At 41.5% G+C, this 20,789-nt stretch overlaps 1 protein-coding gene across 2 annotated transcripts; it reads right to left on the reverse strand.

The window, feature by feature from the left end:
• Positions 1–79: 79 nt before the first annotated feature.
• Positions 80–20,789, reverse strand: elmo3 (engulfment and cell motility 3). 2 transcript variants are annotated; one of them, XM_058645188.1, is made up of 21 exons: positions 20,524–20,789; positions 15,383–15,485; positions 12,994–13,034; positions 12,835–12,907; positions 11,200–11,250; positions 10,789–10,958; positions 10,107–10,206; positions 9,836–9,987; positions 8,934–9,012; positions 7,887–7,937; positions 7,680–7,802; positions 7,399–7,521; positions 7,211–7,315; positions 7,008–7,116; positions 6,775–6,911; positions 2,538–2,701; positions 2,140–2,252; positions 1,725–1,829; positions 1,561–1,640; positions 1,035–1,115; positions 80–923 (listed from the first exon to the last, which is right to left on the reverse strand). In XM_058645188.1, the coding sequence occupies exons 2-21, from the start codon at positions 15,458–15,460 to the stop codon at positions 711–713; spliced, it is 2,148 nt and encodes a 715-aa protein (XP_058501171.1). In that variant the 5' UTR covers positions 15,461–15,485; positions 20,524–20,789; the 3' UTR covers positions 80–710. The 2 variants fall into 2 exon arrangements, with proteins under 2 accessions (XP_058501171.1, XP_058501172.1); XM_058645189.1 differs by lacking the exons at positions 6,775–6,911; positions 7,008–7,116; positions 7,211–7,315; ... (10 more) ...; positions 15,383–15,485; positions 20,524–20,789 and adding an exon at positions 5,020–5,218.

The following is a 20,789-nucleotide window of genomic DNA, read 5'->3' on the forward strand; positions in this document are numbered from 1 at the left end:
TGTGCTGTACACCTTTATCAGTGTCACATAAGTACCTCCATATAAAAATGAATCCTTTTTAAAGTGACTTCAAGACAAATTCAGGCAAACCTAAAGGGTATTTATTGCTTTTCTGTGTCACACAGAGATGATTGCTTATCTAAAACGTGATTGAAATTATTTTCAAAGTTGTAGATTGTGGCAAAGGTAATAAGCCGTACATAGATTTCATTATTGAGCTGGAAACTATAAAGTGAATTACCTATAGGTAAAATTGAGCAAACACTAAAAACATACTGTGTTTCTTTGTTGAAAAGGAGTCTTAACATGTACCACATCTAAATGAGTGTTCTGATCAGTGTCCATTGAAACAGGGCAGTAAAGGATGAGCACAACCAGATCAAAGCATCTGCACCCACAGTGGGGTAAAGTGCGAAGAGTCCATGTACCATGCATAGTTTTACATGTGTTTAGGGAAATTAAAGTACCGTTACTTGATTGGTGATATTTTACAGTGTCCGTGGAGTTAAAAGAGGTTCTTTGCGTGTTTGCATTGCTTCACTTGGACGTAAAGAACCAGGTGGAAGGAGGGTGTGTGTGTGTAATCTCAGGATAATAGACTGTGTTCATGAGTACGTGGATGCACCACACACACACACACACACACACACACACGCGCGCGCACATGCACACACAGTATATAAGTATATTTACACATTCATACACACACTCTACTGCTCAGTCTGACTAAAGTCGTAGCAGAAGTTGAAGTTGCTCGGAGGTTTGGGGACGACGGGTGCGCTGTCGGGGATGGGGACGTTCTCCAGGTCCAGGAGGCGGAGCTTAATCTCCATGGAGAGGAGGATCTCCAGCTCGCTGCGCATGGAATCACTACTCATCTCCCGGCCCAGGAGAACACTCAATCCATCTGTCCACAGGCAGAACTGTCGGGGGGGGGGGGGGGGGGGGCGGACAATCATTAAACACAGTAAAGGAGAAAAAGGTTCTGATTGAACAACTGGAAATGTGGGTGTATAAGTGAGTTTTAGACTCACGTCCGTTCTGGTGGGAGCGATGAAGTTCAGACTGTACTCCTCTACATCGTACGTGATGCTGAACGCCAGGTCCAGCCCCTCCTGCAGGGAGGGAGGAGAACACACAAGCTGCGTTGACGATGTGCACTGAGGTTTTCGGATATCAAAAAAAATAACCCACATAGAATCACCATGCTCTGGAGATTCTTCTGTCAGCTCTCGTTTAATATCCTGTTAATGTCAGACTGAGCTCATGTAAGAACCACTGCATTATTAAGTTGTTGTTTTTTTTTCTTCGTCTATGGGGTTGAACGGCAGCTTCTGGATTGAGAAAACTCCTCCTTCACTATCCAGTCTGTCATATTCTATCAGTCCTGTTACCCTCAGGAAGTTGAACAGGCACGTTCCACCCCGCCCATTCCCACCACACTCAAGCACAGACTTAAACTTCTCTTCCTGTCACGCCGGCTCGCCTCAGTCCCTTTTCATCTTCTTTTTTTTAAAGTCTATTAGTCGTTATCAGAAGAGATTAAAAATAACTACTGACCTTGGTCTGTTTGCCTTTGTTCTCTTTCATATGAGGACAGTCTTTTCCCGTCAGCAGCCCTTTAATATCTGCAACCGGAACTGAAGGAAAGAGGAAGAATAATGCATGAACACATCATGGCTCAGACTATTAATATTTACAATGTTAGAATAAATACAACTCACTCTTCTCCTGAAGTGTTTCTATAGTCGGATTGTCTGTATCTTCCTCCGCGTCGCCGTAGTGAAGCATTTTGTGATTGGGCGACAAGCGGCAGTACCAAAGTTTATCTGAGGGACAAATGACAAAGCACAAAGGTTGGCCACAAAAGAGTCGCAGGTGTGTGTGTGCGTGTGCGTGTACACCTGTTATTCCTTATCTTGTGGGGACCTAAATCTGTTTACACAGTCACACAAAAATCAAAAAATTGTTAAGGTGAATACGAGTTTGACAGTTAGGCTGAGGTCAGGGTTAGGTTAAGGTTAGACCATGTCTCCAGGAAATGAATGTAAGTCAATGCAATCCTTTGAAGTCATGGAAACCAGAGTGCGTGTGCGTGTGTGTGTGTGTGTGTGTGTGTGTGTCTGCTCTACTCCTCACCTTGTCTACGTCGGCTGCTGATCTTCCTGAACATTGTTCCCTGACACAGTCTGTTGAGTCTCTGCTGGCGGATCAACTCGAGCAGCTCTGGCTTCAGGCGCTCTTTGAGCTCACTGGAAAAAAAAGAAGAGAAGAGAAAAACCACACACACACACACTTAACAAAATGAGTCAACCCTGTGGACATAATTGCAAGCATGAACCCAAACCACAGCAAGTCAGTCTTGAGATGTTGAATAAAACACACATTTCCATGATTATGAACAGATATTGAATGTGAGGAGCAGAACAGGCTAAAAATAAAGCCAACAACCTGCGTGCATGACAACAGTTCACTGTTACACTCGGTGTTAAGTGACAAACAACGGTATCTGGTGCTGAAAGCATCCTGTAACTCACAGTACGGGTGGAGCAAGAATCTCCTCCTGGTGCAGCCGCTCGGTCTGCCGCAGTTTGAGGATCTCGCTGTAGTTGAGGGCGTGGACTTTGTTCTTAAAGAGCTCCAGGGAGGTGGGCTTACTGGACAGCGTCCTGGTAATCTGCTCCCTCACCACCTGCATCACCTGCAGAGGGAGGACAGCGGGACAGACGTGGTTTTTACACACTGTTTGCATGTAAAGTGATTTACTGCAGACTGCCCACCTGTGTTTGCTGAGAGGAAAGAGCGATGAGAACATAGGTGAAGGAGCTTTTGATGAGTTCTGTTGACAACTGGGTTGTTTCTCATGCAGCTGGAGATGTCTTTGCATTAAATTCACCTGATTTGTTATTTTTTCATTCCTCCAGAATAAGCCTTTTATATTAATATCAGGAGCCAAGCTGTTGTGGGCTATTTACAGTAGTATATTCGGCTACAACGCGTTACTACACCACTCACTGTTGCTAAATTCACACGCTGAACCTTTAAAGCCTTGACAACTGGTTGCACGCAGCAGGGTAACAAATTATCTTTTTAACGGGGGTTTATTTTTTACACCTGTGAAATATATTTCTGGGCCATTCTGGATCATTTTCGGGGCAATTTTTTCCTAAATGTGGGGAAATATTTTGTTCTTGTGCCACAGCTCTTCAAATAAAATCTAATACTTTGTAAGAAAATCAGAATACCAACAAGTAAAATAGTTCAAAAGCATATAATGAAGGAAAATTTGTCCCAAACTGTCAGTAGATGTGCCGATCTAGTCCAGTTTCCAACCTCAAATATTAACATATCTGACAGATGTGTGTGTGCTCACTGGCCAGTTTCAACAATGGCTTTGTAAAAGTTAACTCCATACTTTTATGGCGGCGTTAAAAGCCAACGTCATGTGAGTTTCAAAGGGAATATTAGATATTTTTAAGCTGATTTTTGCCTCATGTTCCACTAATTTGTGACCCTGAGAGGCGGTGAATTGTGTTTTCTTCTCATCATATACTCAAACTTAAATCTCCATTTACAGTTTACAAGTTCAAGCTTTATTATCATTTAGTGACTGAGAGATGCGGTTACAGAATTAGAATTTCTTATATATGCACATACAGGCTAATCAGTGGTAGAGAATTTAACTGCGGCATTTAACCCATCGTTGTCACACAGCGGTCGTGAGCACGCAATCCAGGAGCAGAGGGAAGCAACCTCTGTGTGTTTGGTGTATTACATGAAATGATGTGCTATGTATAAATGTTACGTATAAGACGAGTAATCATCATCTCCAGTCCTTGACACTCACGCATCCCTCAGTTTACTGGCTGTTCAATCAGGAAAAGCACATTACTTCACTTCCTCTCCACCTTTTTTAAATAATTTTTCACTCGAAGCCACACCCACTGGCTCAGATTCCATTCATTTATTTTCCCGTCTTCTCCTATTATCAGTATTCATTTCAAGTCAACTCAATCCTGGTTCACAGATCACGTAATCAGCCTACACCTAACTCTGCCTCACTCTTTGATGATCATGCTATTAATCACCAACATTACATTAACCATCCTGGGCTTCATAGCTAACTTCAGAAAACAAGCCTCTACAGAAAGAAATAGCTGCAATTTCAGTGACTCAGCAGAGTGAGTAGCTGTCAGTTTTGTGCGTGCGTGTGTGTGTGTGTGTGTGTGTGTGTGTGTTTTCTGCATGACTTGCTCATTTGAAGCTCACACAGAGGGACACAGGGTGACCGTGGCCGCACCACAACAAGAGCTCAGGGCAGTTGGTCAAACTGTGCACTTGCTTGCAATAGCTCCCTTCTGTATATCTGCCTCTGCCGTAGATAGTAGAAAAATCGATACAAAAAAATCTATAGCGCTACAGGATCAAGCAAACTCCAGCACTATTTGTTCAAACACACACAGCTGCTGACCTACATCATTAGCGTTTGTTCACGACCTCATTGATTGCGAGTGATCACTGACTTCAGTGACGGTAGATAATCTGTCAGAACTTCTTTTTAAAGGTGCTAAAATACAAAAGGAAGGAACTTACAAAACAACAACAGACAACATCAAAATGAATGTTTAAATGATAACAAATGACACAGATTCAGACTCAGCTGAGGACGAACGACCAGAATGACATTGTGTCAGTGTGGCAGCACTGCAAGTACAGGTGTTGAAATCCAGACTGTCACTCTATATTGTGTGAACACGCAGCGACACAAAACAAGCGACGATTGAGTTTCACCCTGCCACTGCGTCCTCCGGCTCCTTGAGCCAAAATAACCTTGGTGTTTCATACAAGCTTCCTCACGCTGGTATGGTATGTCGTTTAAAATCCCCCAAAAGAAGTGTCACCTTTTTATCAACACAGCCCGCGAAAACCTTTTAGCACTACATATCAAAAACCCATTTAACTGAAACAACAGAACAAACTTATTCCACGTTACAACCAAGAAATCAATCCCAGTCTTACCTCCATCTTTTCACCCCTTTGTCCCGAGTATTTCAGCGAATTTCAATCCTGTCCACAAGCGTCAACAGTCGAATGTGACGGACATCACGAGTGGTGAGCGTGAGTCTGACTGACAGAGTTCACCTACTGTACATGGCAGGAGAGGTGTGCGCCTGTGGCTGTTTTGTAAACAGACACCCTGATATTCTCACACACACACACACACACACACACACACACACACACACACACACATGCCGCCACCCACCCCTGTGGTCCAGCCTCTCTGTTCAGCTCCACGGGCCAATGGGAGCAATGACTGGCAGCTGTCTCTAAAATCCTGCTGCATGTGCTTGTAAGCTGTATGTGTGTGTGTGTGTATGCTGACAGTTGTGATGGGGGTGTGTGTACGTAGAGTTACATTAAGGCTGTGTGTGATACGGCTTGCAAATAATGTCTATTATTAGGCTATTTATTGATATATCTTGATATAAAGCTGGACACGGGCTGTTTCTTTCTCTGAGCTCATGAAAGCTTCCTTTTGAGAGGTTTGTGCTACTCCCAGGACAGTGAGAATACATTTTACCTACTGTAATATTCTTTAAATGATCATGATCTGTATTACACAGTAAAAATTCAGTTGTTACCTTTTAAATTTCAAATGAGTTATGGTGTATTCAATTGGCTTTTTAATGTTTCATGAAGAATATTTATGCGTGTAAGAAACAATGAGATAAATGGCTCAATATCAGTGCTGCAACAGCCTTTTAAACCAGGAAAATACACCACAGATGATATGAATGATAACATCCAACATCAAAGATGATATTTTGTCTCATGTCACAATACTGATACTGATATATTGCCAAACCCTGAGCTTTGTAGCGCTGAGTCACTCACTAGCACAAGTGAACTGTGTGAGTAACGTAACCTAAACTTGTGATATCTGGTATAAAAACACCACCTCTCTTTTTATATGGATTCTCTTCCCCTCCGCTCTCTGCAGGCCAACCCTCTCGTTCTCTCCCTCTCATTGTGTTTCCAGAGGTTTTACGTTCCCACTCTGTTGTTGTGTAATTACTGCTGATGCCCTGGGCGCTTTGTTTTCCTCATTTCCGTCTCCCTCTGTTTTTGCCGCCCACCACGCTTCTCTTTTGTCCACCTAATGCCCCTTTGTCCTTGCCCCACAGCACCCTGGGTAGAAGGCCTGGGGCAAAAACAAAAGGTTGGCCTACTGTCCTGGTGCTCAGGACACAGGGCTTCTCCTGACAGAGGTCAGAGGTTCACTGAGTTTTATGACTTATCGGGAGAACACTGTGTTGAAGACGGACAGCTGTGTGTGATGTTGAAATGCGACGCAAGACAAAGACTAAACCACTCTTTCTGTCAGGAGGTCTAGTTTCGCAGTATTTCTCCCAGACAAGACCCTGCTGCTCAAGGCTCGGAACAACCTTTTACTATAGTACAAGTACTTATTTGTGGTTTTAGGATCAGTCTGCTTTCCTTAATGCAGGCAGTGAATCGTTAGCATAAGAATAAACCTACACAAAGTCACACAAGTACAAAGTTCTCATGCTACTTTCTGTCAATCTAAATCAGTGCTGCCGTTACTTGTATTTTAGTCCTCTCTGTCTAAATCACACAATCACTGCTTGAACCTTGAATACTGTAATTATCATGAATAAAGTGCAAAAGGAGGAAGCTCTGGGGATTATAATATAAGTCTTAAAGTGAAAGGAAAGACAGATTATGAGAGGCTATTGTCAACGTCTGTACCTTGTCAAAGTCCTCCTGAGTGGCTCTCATCTCCTTCCATGTTTTGTTGAGCAGCTGAATACAAACACAGAAAAGCTCCTCCATGAGTCGATCCTGGCTGAAGAAGATGGGATGGTAGTTAGATCCCGTCTCTGAGGCTGGACAAAAAAGAAAAGGATTCTCAGTCTTAGAGATGATCTGGACCAGAGGATGCAGAACACTGTATAGCAGTCGGATGCTGGGGGTCGACTTACGTGGCTCTCCAATACGAAGAATTTCACATAGGATGAGTGTGAGCTGTATGCTGCTCCTGGCAAATGGACACTCGTGTTTGTCCTCCCTACTGCTGTTCTCAAGAACAAACTGGGAGTGGGAAACAATTAGAAACAAAGCTGATCATAAACCAAAGCCTTGATCACGACGCTAACAACAGACAAAAATAATTATAATTACTCACCCTGCTGTAAGCATCAGGATACCGTGAAGCAAAATAAAACATGGTGTCCATCGCTAAAAGACCAGGAGGCGTCCGCAACAAGTCCTGACCTGGGTTACTGTTGTTCTGAAGACAGCAATAGTACAAATGTTACCACATGAAATATAAAGACAAGCATTAGAGACTAAGTTGTAACAGAAAACACTTACAGAGAAGCCTAGTTTCTTAAACTCTTTAGCGCAGAGCGAGCGCCGCCTCTCGTGGCTCAGGCTGTTCTCGCTTTCTGTCTCGAACGCTGCCTGACGCAAACTGTGAAGGATGTCTCTTTGCTCCTGATGGGAAGAAGCAGATGAGATAAAATATCAGCATATCTTTGACCAAACAGAGCGCAACTGTTTATTAACGATTCAGTAACCAGATTGTCAAACAGCTAAATAGTTAAAAGTCCAGGATGTCAGACAACTGTCCTGCAGCAGCAGTTGTAGCTCACCTGGCTATAACAGTCCAGTGGCGTCCTCATGCGAGGCTCCAGGTGATTCATAGTAACGGACTGTAGGACATAGAGGTAGTGGGCCATCTCATCCTGGACTGATCCAGAGCTATGGATGATGTTCTGCAACAAACACACAAGTGTTACGATACATAGATTTTTTTAATCAAACAGACACGGAACACTTCAAAACCCCAGCCAATTTACCTTATAAATGTACTGACGGAGATTCTTCTTGTTCAGGAAGGCAAACATGTCCTGGAAAAGAAGAAAAAGTTAAGTCAATAACATGTGGCGCAGGGGTGTATTGACACTTTTCAAACAAGGGGTGGCAGTATAGTGTCAGTAACTGACTGCTGGGTGGGATAAGGGGTAGCCTGAATTTGACCTCTGTGACCATCCCTTGCTGGTACTTGTCTCTGACCCAACCTCCTTTTTTTCAGTATCCTGGTTTAGTCACCCTGATAAGAAGGGTGGATTTGTTGATAAATTGAGGAAGTGAGTCTCTGTGTGTGTGGGAGAAAAGAGATGAAGGCCTGAATGAAGGAACTGTTTCTGTACAATGGCAGAGAAGCAGAAAGCAAACAGAAGGAGAGAAAGTCTCAACTGTCTGCAGAAACACTGAGATGAGCAGACAGACTGAGACCGATGGAGCGTGTCCAGCTGTCCTGCAGGACTCCGACTCCCACGTACAATAAGGGTCTGGCTGGTGCAAATAAACACCCATCACCCCAAGACACTGACAGCTTGAGATGTCAGTACACAAATGTCTCATGGTAAAACTGTTAAGACAACTGAAAAACAGCTAAGCTGAAGAATGAACAGTGTGTGGCGGTTTACAGCTGCAGGCAACGCTGTCTGGGAGACGGTAACTAAAGATCTATGTGTCTGCGGCATCAGTGATGTTTTATTACACCCACTTTACATGGGTGTAGCCTTGACCTGGAGGAGAGGTCATCAGGTGGTGTCCAACTTTCTTTGAGTGTTTTAACGCAGACCACAACACTCTCCACTGCCCCTCTCCTCCAGGCTTCCAGTTAATATCCTCCCTCTTATGCCACAGCCAACATGAGGCTCTTTCTACCGCCTCCCCAAACCTCTTGGCAGCTGTTTTCCTCTCACTGCCCCTAATTCCTACATTCGTCAGCAGGTTCCATGCGGATTAGGCTGGGAATCCACGGGGTAATAAGTGGAAGAAGAAGAAGAAGAAGAAGAACAGTGTCAAAAAAACCAAGAACCAGACTGAAGTGATACCTGTCTGTCTGAGTCTCCGGCTGTCTGTAGTAGGGCCATCAGCAGGGCCATGGCTTTGGTCTGTATCTGCTGATTTGTCCTGAAAGCAGTCAGAGACGAGGAAGTGAGACAAACGCACACAGATTTTAAAAAAATCGCTTTTGCTTTCAAGGTAGCAATCCTCAAAGTATACAAAAAGCCACCTTAGATATTTGGTGAAGCCTGTTAGGGCAGTGTTTTGATGAGGGGTTGCTTCAGTTGGTCAGGTTAAAATTCAGCAAGGGTAAGGGTAAGGATAAGGGGTTCTATATTTATATTGTATATTTTTATGGCGTTCGCACTGTTATTGGAGTTGCTTTTAATCTCATTGTAGATGTGTGTAGTGACAATAAAGGCATTCTACAGCTTAGCAAATTAGAATAGCAACTGTGCTTTGAAATTTTTTATACATACTAAAGAGGCTTAGATGGTGCAGAGCCACTGACTTGTTTTTGTCAGCGTGAGTCAATACTCTCTATAGATTTAAAGATACTGTATTACTATGAATCTTGTTGTACTTCTGGAATTTTAGATGTATTGTGTCATATTTTCTATGTAATTGTTATTTTCTTGACTATGATTCAGTAATAAAGTCTGAATTGAACTGAAATAAGCTTATTGAAACAACGCCACAGCGAATGTGAGCCATAGAGGTGTTCCCACAGAATTTTGAGTGGGTGACTTTTTTGTATATTACACCTTACTATTGAAAAATGACAGAGAAGTAGTTGCCTGTTTCGTGTCAATAGTACAGTCATTAGTGATGTTTTGCATATTTTCAAAACTTCCTTTTACAGAGACAATGCAGCCACTCATCAGCCTCCTCCCTGTTTCTCTGTTGGGACTCCAATTAACCAACTGTTGTGTTTCTTTAAGTTACTTACACTTGGAGGTGAGCTACAAGTCTCTCCATGGTGACTTCCTGTTTGACCTGTAGGAAGAGGCCGTGACTGCTCAGCACCATGCTCTCCAGGATGTCCAAGGACACCTGCTGCATCGATGCATCGGTAAGCTTGGCGTTGACAAAGCCGGCAATCTGAAACAAGGGGGGGGAAAGGAGTAAGAAAGTGAACATTTTAACAGTCAAGACAGCTAAATTTGGGAGAGAAAAAGAAATGTGACAAAACATCAGACAGGGAGCAGCAGATACAGAACCTTCTTGATGAAGACGGTTGAGAGGTTTTCCCAAGAAACTATCCCATGATCCATCAGTTCCATGAAGGCTGTCAGAGTGTGGGTCATGATCACATTACTCCTGAGGGTCGCAGACACACAAAGAACGGTAGATGATGTAGATTTATACATAAACAATCGTAATCCATTCACAAACACATACTTAATCAAGTATTTAACTAAGGAAAGCACTCGGAGAGTAAAAACCTCCGGCAATGACGGTGCTAACACACTACCCTATATTGCAAGAATTATATTTGGGGTTTTTTTTGTTTTTCGTTTTAAAATCTAATAATTTCCTCTTAAGTCAAAACCTGATCCATCCTCCACTTTTTTATGCTTGTGGCTAAATAAAACCTCCTTGGCAAAGGTAACTATTGTACACCAATTTATCAAGATCACTCCTACAGTATTATTTATGGTCTTAGGAGCTGTTAAATAAATAAGAATAACTTTGCTGAGTCAGGGGGAAAAAGTTCCTAATATATTCAGCCGCTTTTTTTATGACATGTTTCACTCTGTGGGATGTGCTGCTACATGTACAGGAACTATTTCACCCTTCAGCACCAACGACATATATGCGAGGAGCAACATTCCACCTCATGCAGGGAAAATATACAAGCGCAGACATGGTAACATACACACACACACACTCTGTACTGACTCATTAGAATCCTCTACTATCTTGACCAATAAGAGGTGTCCGTCTCGGCTGATGAACTCCTGGGCAAAGGTCACGTCCGTGGAAACGTTCGCCAGCTCCTTCAACGAGTCGCAGCGCACGCCCGAGTCTGAGCTCTGGATGCCCTTGAACAAGTCTTCGGCACAGCGACTCTGCGTTCACAGGCATCGACAACACAAGCACAGATAGTTAAATTTCCTCCTTTTATTTGCGGAGACAGATTAATGCTGACTCATGCTATTGTCTGAAGTTGCCCCATGCCCAATGTCACGCTATTAAAAAAGATATCTCCCCCTGCAGTGTCAGTGAAAAAGTGACGTAGAGAGTCAGAAGACAGTCGGAAGAATGTGAAAGGAGGGAGGTGAAAGGATAGAGTATTGACTGCAGACTCACCGGTGCCTTGGTCAGACGCAGAATGCAGCCGTTTTTAATGTCCAGACGATTCTACACCACACAAACAAACACACACGTATGCAGAGGAAAAACTATTTTTAAAAACGAAGAGAAAACACATCAAACACACTCTTCTTACACTTAGAAACACAATGCCCAGTAGTCAAAGCCAAATAAAATTATGTAAATGAATCTTCCAACTTCATGGCCGTGTGTCAGGCTGGCGATGCAGGCTTATACAACCAGGGAAGTTAACTGCTTGTTGCATTTATTGTAAAACAAATACAGAGACATTCTTTATTCCAGGCTGCTGCCAGGACGCTCCTGTCTCTCATTCTTAAATCTGAACAGGAACTTGTACACGGTCGTATACATGAACATTTGGGCTTAAGCGGGAAATGATCACATCGCTGCACTGCATGCAATCAAGCTATGTGTTCCACACACCCATCCAGAAGTGGAAACATCTGTGTTTAAGAACAAACTCACCAACTTCCAAGTCTGCAAGTTGGCATCCTCACACAAACTCTTGCATAACTAAAAGAGTGTGTTTCACACTCCAACAGCAGCACTGATAAAACAATCTCACTCAATGTTTCTTAAGTAAATAACACACCTTTCTCTAGTGGCACTGTAATGACTTCTACAGTCCTGGCTTTAGCTCAGAAAAGGGGGGAGGGCTTGGTGACTTGACACCAAGAAGAGGGCTGCTATAACTACTTTCTCTTCCTCCTCTATTTCGGCCAGTTTCGCTCTCTGGTTTAATCACTTATTTTTGGTGTTGTTGCTCAATATTTCCTGTAATTTCTGTGTTATTGCTCATAATAACCTGTAAGCATAATATTAAATAATTCATCTAACAGAGAATTAAGCCTCTTTCTTACAACAAGTGAGTATACCCTGGATTTTTAAACATGGATGAACCAATTAATAACATTCTCATTGCCAGACGTTTATTTACACCTGTGCTGTTGACCAGTGGGAATGGGGTATTAGACTGCGGGTCATGTGGACCCACTGCCCTGTGTCTTTTAGATGTTTCCCTGTTCCAACACACCTGATTCTAATAAATGGGTCGTTATCAGGCCTCTGTAGAGCTTGCTGATGAGCTGAGCATTTGAATCAGGTGTGTTGGAGCGGAGACATTTCTAAAATATGCAAATCAGGATTGAGAGAAATCCTGATTTACAGAATCAGAGAAATCTATCTTGTGATAGAATTGTCTATTCTATTAGGCAGCTGTGTGTGCACTGTGGGTCTCTTCTGTGGAAAAGTTATTCCAACTGCCTATGGTGCAAAGAAACCTAAAACAAGGAAAGCAATGAAAATGTGTCTCAATATCAACAAAGCATTTCAGATACTGAGTCACTGTGCATCTGGGGGTAGGACCAGGAAATAGCCTTGATTTGTTGCTACTCAACAACCACGGCTTTGTCTCAGATGTGTGAGATCTTTTGACAAGTGCTTGTCATTTTATGTTTATAAAGAAGTCTAAAACCACAATTAACTTTATCTTGAATGTTCACTCAGGAGCAGATCTCTGAGTTGATCAGCCTTGACATCTGTGGCCATATCGCACAGCCCTACCTGGTGTAGATTATTATCTGTATTGATGTCTATATAAGTATAACTCACTGATTCAGTGATGTACGTCTGTACTCCATCAGCATACTGCAGAGCATAGTTGTCAGGACCTGGGAGATTCCAGCTATAAACACAGACACAGAAATATCAACTATCACAATAACACATGGAAATACTAAATTAGGGATAGTAAAGCCCTTATTTACTTACCCATCACACACTTCCTTTATTACAGCAGAAAGGGGTTTTTTCTGTGTAAAGAAATAACACATGTTTTATAGGTGCATATACAAACACACACACACACACCTGCTGCACACATGAGTCATAACAACAGGACTTTACTATCAAATAATTCCCTCCGTCAAGGAGCTGAACACATGGCCTCGGTAAGAACACGTTGTTACGGTACCACAGCTATTCTCACTGGCTGTAAACCGTGTTTGCTGAGAAGAGGAAATCCAAGTGCTCCTCAACACTTTCTGAACAATGTCCCTCTCAGTTTCCAGATCCCCCTTTGTACATAAATAATTCCCAGACTACTTCCATGTCTGACTCTCAGCTATCCTGCTATTAGTGGTCAGCCCCGCGGTCAACCAATGAAAATGTCCTCGGCTTCTGTGGTAGACCCAGTGGACGGCCTGTTATTAGTGGCAGCCAAGAGGGTTGACCGATCAGATGTGTTAAATGAAGACAGCCAGGCCAAAAGACGTTTTTTAAGAGATTCTTCTGGGGCTGACGGGAGTAGTTGTGAGCTAAAATAAAAACATTTTGTGACGGGAACGTGCTTTCGCATTCTAATTAGCACTTCTGAAGAAGTGAGGCTATTGGTTAACGTATTTTGGCATGAAAACAAGTGCAACTGGGATCTCTGTCCGTTTCTGTTTTGACTGCACTGCATTGTGCAACAGCTGAAATAACCAGACAGTGTAGTAAATACCTGTTAAGTCCATTCTCTCTCTCTGTTCAAACCCTCTCAAGTGATGTACAGTATGTGTTTGTGAGTGTGAAAACACACCCCTGTTGTCCGACATACGGTTTAAACTCTGACTCATGGGTGGTGTCAGAAGTACAACTTCCCCAAAATTTCTAGAAAACACATGGAAAGCTTCCCCACTATCACATTTGATTAAAACCATAAAACCAGTGGGCGTGGAACCCTAAAGTGTTCAAGATGACAATATGTCGCTTTTTTATTGTTATTACTGCACTCGTTTCAGGATCATGTATTTGGGTTTTATGCAAACATACAAATGTATTTTAAACCTTGATTTATCTTCAAATTTACATTTGTCATGTGGACTTGTCAGTCATTCATGAACACCCAGCTTCTCGGAGTTTGGCAAGCTCAATATATAATAACTACCAGTTTATACCAGTGAGCTCCTGTTCACTCTAGTAACAACCATGTCAAGGTTTTCCTTTATAAACCAGCTGGAGGCTGCACTTGGATGCGGACTATTAAACCTAACTCACAGCTATCCCTTTTTTTAGTACAGCCAGCTGGGAAGGTAGATTGTGGTTGTCAGGCTGAATAAGTAAAAGTGGATATTAGATTCTGTGCTGTGAAGTGCAGTGTGTTTATTTTCACAAACAGTTGATTTTGAATGACTCTGGTGAGATATTGAGATAAAATAGCACCTGGCTATGGGTGCTGGTAGGTGGAGATGTTTATTTATCTTTGTAGTAATTTGTTTTACTGAGTTTTTTCTGATTATTTTTTATGCCTAATCACTAAGTATCTTGTCATTTTAGATCCTGCCTTCCTGTGCAATCAGCTCATTCCCCTCACCTGTTGTTCCACGCCCCTTCCCCTCACCTGCAGCTCATTAGCTCCTCTGTATATAACCTGCTCACATTCACCATACCTCTGCCGGACTGTCTTGTGTTCTTGCCAAACTTGCCTACATTCTTAGTTCAGTAGTCCTGTGCTGACCCCTGGATTCTTGCCTGCTGTTTATTGAATGTGTTTGCTTTGTAGGACTGGCTCTCTGGTGTTCTTTACCCCTGACAGTTTTAAGTAAACTGAACACTCCTTTGAACTGATTTCTGCCTCTGTCGTGCTTCTGGGTTCTTCTCTGCCAGCACACTTCACGATATGCCTGTATAATCTGCACTCATGCTAACACAAGTTAAGTTATCTTCCTAGAATAAATGTGTGCAAATTCTACCAATATTAAGATGCAAATAATGTTATGGAAACAACATGACGGTGAGCAGGAATGCAGACCGCTCATGAAACACATTATATTCTACTCTGAATAGTAAATACTGCCTCACGGCGCTGCTACAAACATTTGTCTCCAAGCACAGATCGCCTGAGCAAACATTGCTGTTGAATCTCGTGACAAACAAAGCAAAAAAATAAACCCTTTAAGGGTAGCACGGAGGTCATCTCTGTGGTCTACGGGTGTGACACGCACTAAGAGGAAGTGCTGCCTAAAAAGGCTTAGCTGAGGGCAAGACATAACCATGGCAGTTCACTGTCACAGCATAAAGCAAAGTGTGATTTCTCTCTCTCTATATATATATATATATATAGTAGATGTTCACAAATACAAATGTAAATGTAAACAATGCATGTGTCTGCATGTATTACCTGATCAAGTTGTATGAGCTGTGGATAAGCCCCAGGCATCTGGATGGCTATCTTCACAATGTCCTTCTGCTGAGGCATTTTGGCACCTCTTAATTCCACCACTCTGTAGATTGTGAAATACAAATGAGTTGATAAATAAGTGCTTTCTGTATTAAATGTCAGAAGCTTTACATATTGGAACAGGACAATCCTTGATGACAGTTTTATAAGAGAATTTGGTGCAGAGAAGAATTCCGAAAGGAAGAAAACTGAGAATGTTTTAGGAAAACAAAGTACAAAAAAAGCTCTGCACAGAACATGATGGTGTTAATTTAAAGTAGAATTTAATGGTTGTGTTAAACATTGAAGCTCAATTAACAGATCACTTCCCATTTTATTCCTGTATAAAATGTGGATCTGGAAAGAAGTGAGCAGTCATTCTGCTAAAAAAAGAAACTGTGACAAACTGAATAATCAAGTGACTTCACAAAAGTAGTTCTCCTTTACTGTAAACTGCTGATTCTGGTAATCCCAAAAATGATTTACAGCAGTCAGGACGTAATGTTTGCGTGCATTTTTGGTGCGCAGAGTGAAGCAGAGAAGGCAAAAAATACTGTCCACACACGCACTATGGATTGTTCACTTTACACTCATCGCTTTAATCCCAGAGACAACAATTCTTCCTCAGCCTTCACAGCATTCCCTGACGATACAGAGGACGCTGTTGTTGTGCTTCTGACCCTTCCCCCGTCTCCTCGTCTCCTTGTCCGTCTCTTTTTCTGCCCGACTCTCGGCACATGGAAACAATACAGTTGGATCTAGATTCTTCTGTAACTCACAGGGAAAGAGAGGAGGCCCAGCTTGTGTCTGTGTGATTAATAACCAGCACCCTCTGCAAGAGATAGTTAACACAGTTCCAATCCACTTCACCACAGTTTATGGCAGGTTTCAAAGCAATGCTCCTGTCAAAACAACCACACGCCCTTACTGTCTTCACACCTCACTCGCCCTGAGGCAGCGTCTTTCCTGATGTAGGACGCCCTTCAAAGCCAGAATGAAAAAAGGACACAGCAAGGAAGATGGTTTTCGTCAACAAAAAGATGCAAATCCAATCACCTCAGCTTTTCTTGATAATTGACAAGCACTGGGTATTGAAGGAAAACCCAGAGGTGCTAAAGAAAAAATCTGGTGGTGGTGTCGAAGGTCAACTTCCTTCCCACAAATCACAAGCAGCAGTTTGCACAGCCTTAATCTCTAAGAGGTTTAGGGGATGTAGATTTGTTCATGGGCGGCTTATGTGTCAGCAAATTCAGAGGCAAACTGGGTAATTGCATGTCATGTCTGTGCAACAACAACAACAAAGACTTTCTGTGGCTTTTAAATCTGGCCGTCTGTCTTGAGCTGTATAATAAAGAATGGAAACGGAGTACATGTATGTGTCCGTCATCTGAACATTAAATTGTTGGTTTGCTAATGGACATGGTGACATATACTAAAATTAAAGTTAGGGCCAGTTATTTATAATCTGATTTGTGGAAAGCTGCTTCACATCCTGATATATATCACTAAATAAAGTAGGCAAAAAGCCAGTGTTTGTATCCTTTGAAATATGCTAAAAAATTAATTTGAACCACATGTAAAATGATTGGCTGGGTAACTTGTCTGCCACTAACCAACCTGCCGAATAAGCCAGAAGTTAGTCATGGGAAATGTTAGAGAAAGTGCATCCAAAACTGTGGGCAGAGCTTCAACAAGTGGGCCCACATGAGGGGGTAGGCTGTATCAGCCAGCTTTAAAACCAGCTGTTACACTGGGGGAAAAAAGGAAACTTAAGATATTTCACTTGGTAACACATTAATGAGTCCATTCCAACTAACTTGCTGAATTTAGTTAGAATAAACATAATTTAGGTGTTACCCATTTAAAAAAATATTTTTCAGTGTTTGTCAAACACTAAGGCCTTGTTTAAACTGCAGCCCAAATTGGATTTGTAAGCACATCCGATCAAAATCATAGTAGACTAATAGTCTCGTCTTCCATTGGGATTTCTATAGTTACAGGCCACGTCCTGGAAAAACAAGCTGTCTAAACAAAATAAACAAAATGGACAACAGAAATCTGTGCCTGTTTCTGTCGAAAAATGGTTATGTGGAATCAAGGTGCAAACTTTCTTCTGATTTTAATCTATTGTCCTCCACTGTGTCGATAGTTTAACGCACCTCCAACGAACTCTCTCTGGATCTACGTTGTTGTTGTAGTTGAAGAAGACACTTATTTGAGAAACGAGAGGTTCAGATTGAAACAGATGCAGCAAAACAAAACAAACTAGATACAATCTGGATATGCTAAAAAAATCACAGCTGCCACAATGACCAAGCACTTGTTGGTGACAGTGGAGAGAAATAGTAATTCCCTTTTATTATTCATTTCACCCAGCCAACTTCTCTAATGTGTGCTAATAATAGGAAACTGTAGGAAACGGTCTTCAAAAAAGGAAAATGGTAAGTAAAACTAAATTGCTCATACAATGGCAAAAACAGATAATTTCAATGCCTTATATCATGAATAAAGAGTGTATGTCTTTTTTTTTTTAACAGAATATATTTTGACAGTTTAAAGAAGGGAAAGCCAATGTTGAAACCTTCTGCAACCAGCCTAAATGAAAATTCTCAGATAAAGAAGTCAGATAGAGCAGTCCACAGAGAATTAAAGCATTCCAGTGCAGAAGACTTTCAGCTTTCTGGGTTTGCACTCGATGACAACAAAGCACTATTAGTCCACGTTCAGCGTAACCTGTCTGTACATGCTCCAGTCCTCCTGAAACACTGGATGGAACTCAGTCTTCACTGACATTTACTCCTTATAACATAACAAGCAAAACAAAACAATCCTAGAAGGTGTGGTAACCTGTTTTCTGATTCATCAAATGAATTGCACATATTTAATTACACTAATTGTCATTAATGCAGCCTGCAGAAGAAATTTTATAATGTATAATAAAAAATACCCTATATTGATCATATTTTACATTTTTATAAACCAGCAAAATGTCTCTAAGCACTAGATATTTAACCACTGTTGAATTTGAATTTTTAGATTCAGTTTCATAGTGTCAACAGAAAAGTTGAGGATCAAAAGAAACAATGAAGTGGTTGGTCGTTTTGTTTTCACAAGTCAGCAGAGAGGAGGTTTTTCATCTGCGTTTCCACAGAGGTTAACCACAGTCACTGCCTGTACCTGAACACTCTACAGTCTGCATGTGCCTCTGAGCCTTTAAATAAAACACAGTGTCTCTCTCAGTGTTAATATTTCAGGTAATGTAATAAAATATGAACACAGTGATTACCAAAGCTTAGCAAAGCTGTTAAGCATCTATTTATATTTAATAAATGTAACAATTACTAAATTACTACCAAAATTATCAGACAGCTGTGCTGATCTCTGAATATCTGTTGTTAACTATCATTAAAGACAGTTGTTTTTTCAATCATTAAAACAAGCTTTATGACTTTTCAGCTTCTTAAATTACTTCTTAAATATAAACAATATTTTCTGGTTTCTTTGCTTTATATGACATAGAAATCATTAAAACGGAATAATTTTGGTTTGTGGACAAAATAAGACATTATCATGACGAGGAATGGTAAACACTGATCAACATTTTCTGGCATTTTACGAAGTAAAATCAAGAATATAATCAACAGATTAATCAACTATGAATATAATTGTAAGTTGCAGCCCTATACTTGTAAAATATTTACCAAGTAGTTGAAAGAAGAACAGGGAAATTACTGTAAATTAATGTAGGTACTATACTGTTTAGGACTGCATACGACTGATTGTTACTTGATGATTACAACACAGGACACAGAGACAGATACATTACAGTATTAACCTCATTTACACTGTAAATTATTATAAGAGTGTTTGGAAAAAGTAAGAGTGGAGTTTCTTTTGACCCTTTAACTTCAGTGAGATGTCAAATGTCACATCCACCTCCACAGTGTTCAGCAGCTGTCAGTGTCTGTCCTCTGAACAGTTCGCTTCATTAGGCTTAAAACCACAAGCACGACCAGACCTTTTGTTAGTGGGTAGAACGCTCCTCCCCTCTGTGTGAGTGTGTTCCAATTCAGGACTAGTACTCCTTGTGGGGACCAAAGAACCTCATTTTTGAGGCTTGTTTAAGTTAGTGTACACTTCTGGTTAGGTTAAAGTTAGTGTTTAACATTCACTGGTCATGGATAAGGTTAGCGATAAGGCTTTGGTTGGGCTTTTCAAACTTCCTAACAAGAATAGCTGCACTTGTGTTTGTTACCACTTTAGGACTTTTCCTGGCATAAACGCTGACCTTGTCCGGGCCAGTAGTCCAAAAACCTGGTCCAAATGAGACAGAGCGTCATTTCTGAGTTAACTGGATAAGTTTAGGGCCAAGCCTGTTTAGGCTGTTAACAATAATGGCTGCACAGACTCATGTATATGCCTATACTTGTATTTATATCTTTGAAGAAAAAGATCTCCTCACAAATATCTTTGTGAGGACATTTGGACCTTGTTTTGACATTTTGTGTGGACCCCACAATGTTAAAGAGCTTTTCCCTGGGTTAAGACCTGGTTTAAGGGTTAGTGTTAGAATTGGGTTTAGGGTTAGGCACTAAGTTGTGATGGTTAAGGTTCGGGTAAGGGGCTAGGGAATGCATTATGTCTATGAAGTGTCCTCACTAAGTTATAAAAAGAAGTGTGTGTGAAGTAGGGGTCTCTCAGCTGCCTGAAATTCCTAACCTGACAGGGGACACCCCCCCTTCCACAAACACACACACACACACACACACAATAAGGATAATAATACTATGTATAAATAGTAGTATACAAATAATTACATTATACTATAGAATAACACACTTCTGTCGTCTATAAGTGAAACTAAATGATGCTAACTAACTAGCCGTGGGCTACTACAGACTAATAAGCTACAGCCAGTGTTCACGCAAACGTGATGAGGAGGAGAAAGAAAAGTTAACGTGCACATAAATAAATGTCAGTGAAGTAGTTCTTATTTAAACCACAGTGAAAGTTATGTGTCAGAAGTTTATGTGTGAGTTTTAGTAGCTGCAGATGTTGTTGGGTTGTTATTTTTTTTGTCCTCCTGTCGGACTTTGTCCTACCTGATTTGAAAAGGCGAGTCGATGCCACTGTCCTACAGAACTGCCGCAGTCTGCGCGAGAAACATTTGTCACGGTCTCTCTGTGCGTTTTCTATTCCTTCAGAGGGAGAAAAAAAAACAACCCTTGTCTCCCAGAAGTCACTCTCTTCTTCTCTTACAGAAACATCTGAACTCCTCGGAGAGCAGGAGGAAACTCCTCACTTCAAGTTTTCAGGAATGATTAGTGGATTTAAAGTTCCGGGTTGGTTGGAGTCGTTCGGTCGAGGG

Source organism: Solea solea, chromosome 12 (genome assembly GCF_958295425.1).
Source record: "Solea solea chromosome 12, fSolSol10.1, whole genome shotgun sequence".
Classification (NCBI taxonomy): Eukaryota; Metazoa; Chordata; class Actinopteri; order Pleuronectiformes; family Soleidae; genus Solea; species Solea solea.

Coding starts and splice junctions, on each gene's coding strand:
- elmo3 (XM_058645188.1), bottom strand. CDS start 15,460: ATGCCTCAGCAGAAGGACATTGTGAAGATAGCCATCCAGATGCCTGGG. Junction 7,938..8,933: donor CCGGAGACTCAGACAGACAG/GTATCACTTCAG, acceptor CTTCTTTTCCAG/GACATGTTTGCCTTCCTGAA. Junction 7,316..7,398: donor TTAAGAAACTAGGCTTCTCT/GTAAGTGTTTTC, acceptor TGCTGTCTTCAG/AACAACAGTAACCCAGGTCA.